The sequence below is a fragment of the Galeopterus variegatus genome, unplaced genomic scaffold (genome assembly GCF_000696425.1).
Source record: "Galeopterus variegatus unplaced genomic scaffold, G_variegatus-3.0.2 Scaffold5467, whole genome shotgun sequence".
NCBI classification, from domain to species: Eukaryota; Metazoa; Chordata; class Mammalia; order Dermoptera; family Cynocephalidae; genus Galeopterus; species Galeopterus variegatus.
The window spans coordinates 11,577-21,717 of NW_007731578.1; the positions used below are offsets into that span (position 1 = coordinate 11,577).

Genomic DNA, 10,141 nt, shown 5'->3' on the forward strand with positions numbered 1-10,141 from the left:
ACAGAGGCCACCACATCTTCAGCAACTCCTAGTGAAAATGCCAACCGGGGGCCAACAACCACAAAGGCCAGCACATCTTCAGTAACTCGAAGTGATAGTGCCATTCCGGGGAAGACAACTACAGAGGCCACCATGTCATCAATCACTTCTAGTCGCAATACCAGCAGTGGCATAACAACCGCCAAGGCTACCACTCCTTCAGTAACTTGTATTGTCACTACAACTCCTGGGACTACAGCCACACAGGCCAGCACCTCCTCTGCGAGTCCTCATGAGACTGCCACCGCTAGGACAGCAACTACAGAGGCCACCACATCTTCTATAAGTTGTATTGTCACTACAACTCCTGGGACTACAACCACACAGGCCAGCACCTCCTCTGTGGCTCTGAGTTCCATTATTTCTTCCCCTCCCCCTCTCTCCTCCTCTGAGACTCAGAGCAGCACCCCCGATGCCACCAGGCCTGTCTCCAGCTCCATCCCCACCACCCCCAGCTCTACTGCAAGCTCTGCAGCAAGCACAGCGGGTAGGTGGTGTCTTGAATTCTAGTTTTCACTCTAATCCTCTGAGACTCAGAGCAGCACCCCCGATGCCACCAGGCCTGTCTCCAGCTCCATCCCCACAACCCCCAGCTCTACTGCAAGCTCTGCAGCAAGCACAGCGGGTAGGTGGTGTCCTGAATTCTAGTTTTCACTCTACCTAGTTTTCACTCTAAGTTTCTTGTCCACCCTCAACCCCTCCTCACCCCCTTGTGGTTTTCTTCTTAAACCTTTGCATCCTGTTTCCTCTCTTTTGTATTCTGCACGTCTCTGTCCCAAATCCTTTCATAGGGCTTGTCATTATCTCTGCATTTTTCTTAGCAGTCACTTTTTAAAGTATTTTTTCCCATTGACCTCATTCATATTTACATGGGACTTTTTTTCTTTTTCTTATTTTTTTTGTATTAGGTTGTTGCAAATATCATTCATGTGTACTTTTGGCAATGATTCCTCCTGCCATTTGCTTGTATTTTGTTTCATCTTATCCTCCCCAACACCCAGTGCAGCGGCAAAGGACGTTTCTTCCCTTCTATCAGCTCTCAACTCCATCTCCGTGCCTAGGGTGCTTCTTTGTCTTTAGGTCTCCCCCTCTCTTCTCGGACTATGGAGCTTTCTCTGGGCTCTCTTTCCTCTGGTTAGTGTTGGGTCTGCTAGTCCGCTCTTACTGGTATGATACAATTATACTATTTCCAGGTTGAGAAGAGATTTCTGGCATGCAGTGAGGAAAGTATACCAATTAAAATACCGGAAGACACTTATTGGCTGAAGTGAGCCAGAGACATGCTCAAAGATCTGTGATCCTCATCTGCCTTGGGCCCTGCACAATGTGGTCTTGAACTGACAAAGTTGAAAGGCGGTTTTTCAGCTTGTGGCTGCTACATTTGCTCAGGGCTTTGTGATTCCTTCCTCTGTTGAGTTCTACTTTGCATGGCCTTCCTATAGTGTGGCTTCATTTTCTGGTTTCTCTCCAACATGTGTTCTTCTTGCTGAGCTCTTTGGTTCTCAGGTGGGGACCTGAACATCTTCAGGTGGGAGATCTGGACCTTGTGTCCCCAAGAAGTGCCATAGGAATCTCAGCAAATGCCAGGTGGCTGCACTGCCACCGCTTCCACAATCTGGTGTCGGCCACCTCTCTGAAGGCAGATGGTCCCCCTTCTGTCCTCCTCCTACCACCAGAGCCTGGTCTTGCCTGTAGACTGCTGGGGAGCAGGTGCTTGGGCACTTAGATCAGGTCTGGCCGGCTTCAGGAATGACAGAGAGAGAATGAGCCTGATTTAGGGTTTATGAGTCTCCAGTGTGACCTGGACTCTTGATTTATCCCTTCCATACTCCCCAAATGTCTTGGACAAAGGTCTATAAACAGAGGCTGCATGATGTGGCTGCCACGGGTGGGGCCCCTGCTCTGAGTCTGGTGGGCAGAGGTGCGGCGGGTCTCTGTGGAGTATGTGCATAACTCCTGTGCCTCCCCAAACAAAACACACCTTGAACACGGGTCTACGCAGGCACAGCGATTTTCAGGAAAAGTCAAAGTGATCAGAGCTTTAGATTTTCCAGGTTGTCTGGCACAGATATCGGGATATTGTCCATAACCACATCCTATCTATTTAAACTGAGATCTATACTCCTCCCTCAAACTCCCCATCCCAGTAAGTTAAAAAGGAATTATAAGCATTCGTAATGGTAACAATTTCCAGCATGGGCTCTCCTGAAGCGGGTCTCGTGGGACAATGACAAAGCTTTTTGTCAGTCTGGGTGGAATCTAGGTTGGTTCTCTCAGTCTGTCTCCACCTCATTTCTCCTGTCTATAAAGTGGGGATGAGACTATCGTGTGCACGTCATTGTCTCATGAAAATATCAAATCAGACAGTGTCTGTGAAAACACATCGCAACTGTCCAGTGCTGGGCCGGTACGTGTGGTCGAGCAGGGGTTGTTTCTTCCAGGGCCCTGCCAGAACGGAGGCACCTGGGACGGGCTCAAGTGCCAGTGCCCCACCCAATTCTATGGAAAAAGCTGTGAGAAAGTGTACCCCATCATCGACATAGGTAAGCGGGACCCCAGGGCCTTCCCCTTGCAGCGCTGTGCTCAGCCTCCACACCAGCACCGTTCCCGCCCCACCTTAGTGCGTGGCTGGGAACGTGGCCTCTTCTGGGCCATATTTTTTTACCCAGTGGTAAGACAGTGAAAACATTAAAAAGTGAATAAAACAAGAAGATGTATTTTGGAACAAAATGCAAATTTGGCACAGAATTTTGTCATAAAATACACTCAGGGCAGCAGAAGGCAAAACATGTGGAATTCTCTAAGCCATTATGAGACCCAACATCCCTTGGTCTCCATCCCTAAGCCACGAGGAATGCAGTGTGTGTCCCCCTCCCTCCAGGGGCACTCTGGGGAGACAGAAGGGTAGGAGCAGGGAGCAGGGGAGGCCCAGGGTGGAGATGCTGGGGGTGCGGTCTCCTGGGGCGGGAGCACAAGGGACGCTTTGCTCAGTAACTGCTGCTGCTGTCCACCCCGCTCAGGGCAACCGCCGAAGACAGTCTCTGCCCTGGTGAACTTGACAGTGACAGTGACCAGTGAGGTGTACACCATTGCACTACAAAACCGGTCTTCCGAGGAATTCCAGAAGTTCAATGAGACTTTCACAAAACAGGTAAGACTGGGAGAGCAAGTCCCCTTGGCCACTCAGTCCCTCCTGGGGGGAGTCCGTAGGGGTTTAGAAAGCAGCTGAGGGCCACTCGCTTGCTAGACACATGCAAGCTTCTCAGCTCCCCCGTGTCCTCAGGACTTGCCCGTGAGGGAAGTGAAAGATGAAGCAAGCTCCCACCTGAGGCTGTGGGGGCCAGGGGTGGGGCTGGTTTCTGGGAAGCGACCACTACATTTGGCCAGTGTGCTACCTGCCAGCTAGGGGTGCAGACAAAGACAAGACAGTGGGACAGGAAAGTCACCCTCCACCCTCCTGACCTTTTCCTGACAGAAAAGCCTGTCAGGCCCCCAGGTGGGACCTCTGGGATGACACAGTGGCCCCTTGTCTTTCAGATGAATATTGCCTACCATGGGATCCCTGAGTATGATGGGGTGAACATCGTAAGTCTGACGTGAGTATCTGAGGCTCGTAGGAAGAGGGTCTCCGGAGCAGGAGCAATAGCCATAGTTATAAAGGCAACTGTAACTATGTCTCCTGGGCTAGTCTGCTAGGGTTGCTATAACAGAGTACCACAGACTGGGGGGCTTAAACAACAGAAGTTTATCCTTCACTCTTCTGGAGGCTGGAAGTCCAAGATCAAGGTGGTGGTGGGCTTGGTTTCTGCTGAGGTCTCTCTCCTTGGTTTGCAGATGGCCGCCTTCTCGCTGTGTCCTCGCATAGTCTTTCCTCTGTGTGTGAACTTCCCTGCCGTCTCTCGTGTGTTCAAATTTCCTCTTCTTATATGGACACCAGTTGGATTGGATTAGGGCCCACCCTGACAGCCTCATCTCTTTAAAGGCCTTATCTCCAAATACAGTCAGTCTGAGGTTCTGGGGGTTAGAGCTTCAACATATGAATTTGGGAGGGACACAATTCAGCCCATTACACCCCCCCAACAATAATTTCACATACATTTTCCCATTGAAATCTTATAACGGCCCTATGAGGGAGGCCAGCAGGATTGTTCCCACCATGCAGCTGAAAAAACTGAGACTCAGAGAGATGTAATGACTTGCTTGAGGGGTCGGTTATAGAGTGGCAGGGCCAAGATTCAAATAGAAGTCCCATTATGTTAGGGACAGACTGACAAACCAGAAAACCTGGAAGCTACAGCTTGCATGATGGACACCCCAATAGTCTCCAGAGATGAAGCTCAATCATTTAGCGTGAGATGGGGAAACCAGGACAAAAAGGGCTTCCGAGGCCACAATCTTCCTGTATTCACTTCCACTCACCTATTCTATTCTGTCCCCACAGAATCTTTCCCTTATTGTCGACCCCAACTTTGTGAAACCCTTTGAATGGTGCCGGCTGACAGGGCTTGCATGGGTCCCTCACCATCCAGGGGGAAGATCTCTTCTCATGGTTTATCAGAGTCATGATCGATAATTTTCAAAAGGAACTTAACAATCAATAGGAAATGGAATGGCACAAAAACTACAGAAAAACAACGAGAGTCAAACAGCCTCTGTCCATCTTTCTGTCTCAATTCTGTCTAACCCTGAGGGCTGGCTGTTTAGCTCAGTTGGTTAGAGTGGGGTGTTGGTAGCACCAAGGTCAAGGGTTCGGAACCCTGTACTGGCCAGACGCCACAAAACAAAACAAAGCCCACTCATGCTTATCTAACACTGACTCTGTAGGGCTTTCTTTTGTCCCCTTGGTGGGGGTGGGGGTCTGTAGGGTCAGTTCTGATCCTTATTTTCAAAGGAGAGGGGAACAGAGGGCTCTTGAGGCACTGAGCCTGTGGCCTTACGTTTCTGGTCTCAGCCTGTGCCTGACAGTTTCCCGGGGCTGTCCTCCCTGGGTTGGCCCACCACAAGCCCCCTGTGAGCCCTGTAGTGATCAGGTGTACACCCCGTGTTTCCATCTACTCCATCTGCCCAGGCCAGATGGAGGAGGAGCCGGGCTCTGAGGGCTACTGGAAAATCCCCAGCAGGAAAGTGATCCTCGCCCAGAGAGCAGCTCCAGAGAGGTCTGGGAGTGGGCAGATTAGAAGTGAGAGTCATCCACTGCCATAGCAAGGAAGGAGGGGCTCTGGAACCATCTGTCTGTCCAGCCCCCAACTGTGCAGATGAGGAAATTAAAGCCCCGTGAGGCCCAGTGACTGGTGCATGGTCATACTGCTGTTTAAGGCCACTGCCAGGGTTTTACTTCCATCTTCTAACTCCTAGGATGTGATGCCTTTATAAGAGGCAGGAATGAAGCCTGGGAGATGCCCCAGGCCCACCACCAAGTGCGCTTCTTGGGAACGTCACTTTCTTATTGTGGAAGTTGGCCTTGAACGAAAAGATCTCCCGATCCCTTTTAAATCTGATGTTATTCTATGAGTGGTTCTAATTATACTATTCTTTATGTTATATTGTATATATTATTTAGATAACAATATGACATCCTATATATTGTTCTATTATTCTACGTGTTAGTTTAATTCTAATGTTCTCCTATGAGTATCTCCCCCAAATCTATTTATGTTTAAGGCTCTGAATGTAGCATTAAGGAGAAAGAAAGGAAAAGAGAGTGCCTCTGTCTTCCAGTGTTTAGGAATCTTGGATTGTGATCATAGGAAGGCTGGGCTTTCACTCTATTGTTAAACCCAGAAAATGCTTATTCCTGTGCAAATAACCCCTTCCCTGGTGGGAGAGAAGCAATTTGCATTCTGGAATACAAGCTTGTGGACATAAAGGGATTTCCATTCTTTTTTGTAAACACAGAAGCTCCACCCTCTAACTGGGGGTTCAAACCGAGAAGAGGAAAATGTGTGGTGGGCTGTGCTATGGGCTGCGACATTTGACGTTTGGAGGCCGCTCTTCTGACGGCACTGCCTGTGACTCCTGAGTCCTAAGCAGACTAAGTCCTAAGGCTTGGGAGAGACTTTTGGCTGGACTTTTAACCTTTCAGGTTTCAGACAACATTTTAGAATTGATAAAAATGTGTGCAATTAGAAAAAAATGCATGTGTGCACCTTCAGATTTTTGCATAGTCATAAGAGGATGACAGACCTCCTGCAGTCCTCCCTAGGGAGTCCTGACCCCTGTAAGAGGCCCTGCTGTGACCTGACCTCCTACTTCATGGCCTGAGACCCCTTCAGGACACCTTGCCAGGGCCTGCCCAGTCTCCTGCTTGAATACGTCGAGTGACAACACAAGGATGGCCTCCTCCAGGGTCCCCATCCCTCTGTCGCCCGTCTTTATCTGCTGAGCCTTCCCTGGGCTTCTGAGAGCCTGACCTTTGCAGAATTGTTCTCTTATGTGTAGGCCATTATATGAAGTCTAACAGTGAAGTGCCTGGAACAGAGCACTCACCCGCAGGTGTAGGGCCATCGTTTTAACCGTCCCCTCCCCCCAGCTCTGCCTTCACATGGGAGCAGAGAGGGCGACGCCTGCCTGGGGCAGGGGTGGGAGAGATGAGTACCAAATCCCACTGTGGGAGGAGACCCACGGATGCTTCTGCTCCTTCTTCAGGGAAGGCAGTGTGGTGGTGGAGCACACGGTCTTCCTCAGCACCAACTACACCCCGGAATTCAAGGAAGTCCTAGACAAGGCCGCCCAGAAGGTGATCGAGAACATCACCTATGTGACCCGAGTGCAAATAGGCGATGTTTATACCTGCAAAGGTAACTGCCCAGGCTTCCAGGGAGGGAGGAGAGGGGCCTTCAGAGAATTTTCTCCCCCACAACATCCCCCGGCCCATGTTGCTGCTGGGGTGGGGTAGGGGAGTAAGGCAGATGGAGAGAGGGGGAGAGCACTGGGATCCAGGAATCAGCCCCGAAGCCAAGCCTGGCAGATTCCAAGAGAGCCTTGGAAAGGAGGATGCAGAGCCAGGTACACACGCAGGCCAAGTCCCGTGCGGCCAGTATTCAGGGGAGTCTGCTGGAAAGTGAGGACTGGTGTGACTTGTTACACAGCGATTCTTCTACGCACCGTGAACAATGTGGGGATCTTGGTGGGGGAGGGCGGTTATGAGAAGAAAAGGATGCAGGAGGCACAGGACCCTTGGGAGGTCCCCGTTCTGGGGACCTGAGGCTGGCACTCCACTTCTGCGGGGACCCACCTCTCTCTCACACACGCCTCTCAGCACCGCCCACCCCCCATGATGCCAGCAAGCTTGTTGTAAGGAGTTTTGTGTGTCTCCTTCACAGATATAATGTGTTTCAATGTCAGTGCCACCGAGGTGCTAAATGTTGTTATTGACTATGATCCTGAAGGTAGGTGATGCCAGTGGCTTTGGGAAGGGCTGGGGAAGTGGGGGAGCCAAGGAAGAGCGGGAGCAGTGGTCCCAGCCCCTGGTGACAGCCGCTCCTCCATGCCCCCTCAGAGGAATGCAAGAAGTTGGCTGGGCAGTACGCCGACTACTTCTTTGTGGAGTACAAGGACGGAAACCCATACTGCATCTCCTCCTGCGCATCTGACTTCACGACCTCCATGGACTGTAATGCCGGCGAGTGCATGGTGGAGCTCAGTGGCCCCCGGTGCTAGTGAGTGTCCCCCCTCACATCCCCAGCCTTCTTCTCCTCCCCTCAAGGCATTGTCCGGAAGCCAAGGTTATAGGACTGAGTCCTCAATGCATCCAGCCACAAAGGAATTGGGAAGGAGGGGCATGGACAAGCGCCAAGGCCAGGTCCAGAACAGGCTGAGAACAGCTCAGTAGCTGCCCTCCTGGTGTCCACCCTGTGCTGAGCAAGGTGGACGATGGTGACAAGCTCCCAGAAGGAAGAAGAAAGGCCCCAGCCGCAGGAAGCTCCCAGACCGACAGGGAAGACAGGGCCTCCCTTCCAGGGAGAGAACATGCCCTGCTGGTGACATAGAGAAAGAAGGCCACACACCTGTATGGGGAGGGGGAGAGCCTGTAAAGCTGAATCGCAGAGGTAGGAAAGCAAAGAAAGGCACCGCCACCAGAAACTGCACCAAAGAGAGAGAGCTGGAGCACCAGGTGAGGGGGAGGGGGCCACACATGCGTGAAGGTCTGAGCAGTTATCCTGGGAAGGCTTCCTGGAGGAGGGGGTCACAGGCTGACATGGGCAGGAAAGGCACAGGGCTTAGAGAGGGCATCTCAGGGGAGGAAGAGCTTCACAGGTGGAATGAGAGCTCCGGATCAGGGATGGGAGATGGCTTTTTCTGATACAAAGGAGGGCTGAAAATGAGGACAGTAAATGGGTGGGTGGAAAGGTTGTTGCTGTGGGGTCCTCGAGTCCTTGGGGCGCAGCCGAGGGAAGCCCCAGGGTTGGGCTAACTCTCCCAGGTCCTGGTTGCCACTGGAGGTAAAACCTAAAGGTATTGGGTCCACGTAAGGACCAGCTCCGTGGATGCTGGACGTCATCTCCTCTAGCCGCTCGGTGCTCCGTGCTCTGCACGCTGGCAATCTCTTCTTCACTTTCTCCTCGTTAAACACCCGTGAGGAGGGCCCAGTGCTGAGGCTAATGCTGACTCTGATATCTCTCTCCCACCTCATCCTTCTTTCGCATCTCAGCTGCCTGACCTCGGACACTCACTGGTATAGCGGAGAAACCTGCCAGTGGAGCATCAGGAAGACCCTGTTGTATGGGCTCCTGGGGGCAGCGGCCGGGGTGCTGCTGATCATCCTGGCCATCCTCCTGGTGTTTGCCTGTCGCTCCAGGAGACAGCGGGAAAGGTGAGCTGCTCCCACCTGCTCTTCCATCCTCCAGTTCCTCCTCCTTCTCTGATCCTGCTGTCTTCAATCATGCCATCCTCCAGGCGGACAATGGGGAGCTGAAAGCAGGGACGTAGCTTCTCCCTGGGTCCTTGTCCCTGTTCTCTGATCATAATGGGTTTTTCTGGTGTTTCTATCAATAGGCAAAAGTCCAAAGTGTCTCATTTGTACCAATGGCATGAAGAAGGCAGTGGACCAACCCCTAGGACCTTCCAAAATGTTGGCTTCGACATCGGTGAAGGTATCAGCCATGCTCATGGGACTCAGATGGCTAACAGTGTGGAAACACACGTGGGAAGACACCAGGGCTTAAAGGAGCAAAGGCATTCAAAGCCCAATCTCCACGGCTGGCTCCTGCAAGACCCTGGATGGGGCAAGAGCATGGGCATAGCACGACTAAACCACCGGGAGGCCTGGGTTGCCTGATGGTGGTAGATTTCTCTAGAACCCAAGACTGTGCCTACATAGACATAGACTAGTGCCTAGGAGTGGGTGAGCTCATTAACTGGCGAGACATATCCCAGTAAAGAGATTAATGTTCGATTTTGTTAGGTTAAATGTACAGTTAAAATTTCTAGAAACAGAGTTTTTAAATTCCAAATAAGGGGAAGATTCGAATGAGGAAAAGGTCCAGTCAATTTGCAAAAAGGCAGGAAAGGGGGAAAGAGAAAAGGGTAAGATAGATAGAAAGCACAAAATAAGAAGGTAGAAAGTAACATGAATGTATCAGTAATCATAAGTGTAAGTGTATTAAACACTCCAGTTCAAAGAGTGGATTTAAAAATCTAGCTCTTTTCCATGAATGAGTGGCAAATGAAAACAGAAACACAGAGGAAGGATAAAAGCAAAAGTATGGAAAAAGCAAAACAGAAACAAAGTGTCTGGCATTCTGTATGTAGCTATATTCATTGTAGGCAAATAAAGTTTAAATTGAAAAGAATTACTAGAGATAAAATGACAAACACTGGAAAATGGCTTACTCTAACTTGTCTGCCCTGTTAGTACAACTTCAAAATACATTTTTTAAAAAAATTGACAAAGCTACAAGAAAAAATTGACAAATCCACCAACATGGTAGGAGCTTTTAAAAACACCTCTCTTAGTAATCGATCTATCAAGCAGACAACAAGTAATCAAGGATTTAGAACTTTTGTACAAAATAATTAACAGCCTTCACATAATACAGAATGCCTGATTCAACAATGCACTGGTTACAAGAGTCTATAGAAAAGTTATAAGAATGGCCATATA

The 10,141-nt window shown here is 50.4% G+C and overlaps 1 protein-coding gene across 1 annotated transcript in view; it reads left to right on the forward strand.

Moving 5' to 3' along the window:
• The window catches only part of LOC103604905 (mucin-17-like), a gene marked incomplete at its 5' end in the record, with an annotated part of 19,203 nt that overhangs the window by 6,452 nt on the left and 2,610 nt on the right, over window positions 1-10,141 (forward strand). Inside the window, 10 exons of the mRNA XM_008589480.1 lie at window positions 5-201; window positions 439-526; window positions 2,481-2,582; window positions 3,060-3,190; window positions 3,577-3,635; window positions 6,685-6,836; window positions 7,362-7,427; window positions 7,538-7,697; window positions 8,690-8,851; window positions 9,034-9,131. Coding sequence (XP_008587702.1) covers window positions 5-201; window positions 439-526; window positions 2,481-2,582; window positions 3,060-3,190; window positions 3,577-3,635; window positions 6,685-6,836; window positions 7,362-7,427; window positions 7,538-7,697; window positions 8,690-8,851; window positions 9,034-9,131 — 1,215 coding nt within the window. The remainder of the gene's footprint in view (window positions 1-4; window positions 202-438; window positions 527-2,480; window positions 2,583-3,059; window positions 3,191-3,576; window positions 3,636-6,684; window positions 6,837-7,361; window positions 7,428-7,537; window positions 7,698-8,689; window positions 8,852-9,033; window positions 9,132-10,141) is intronic.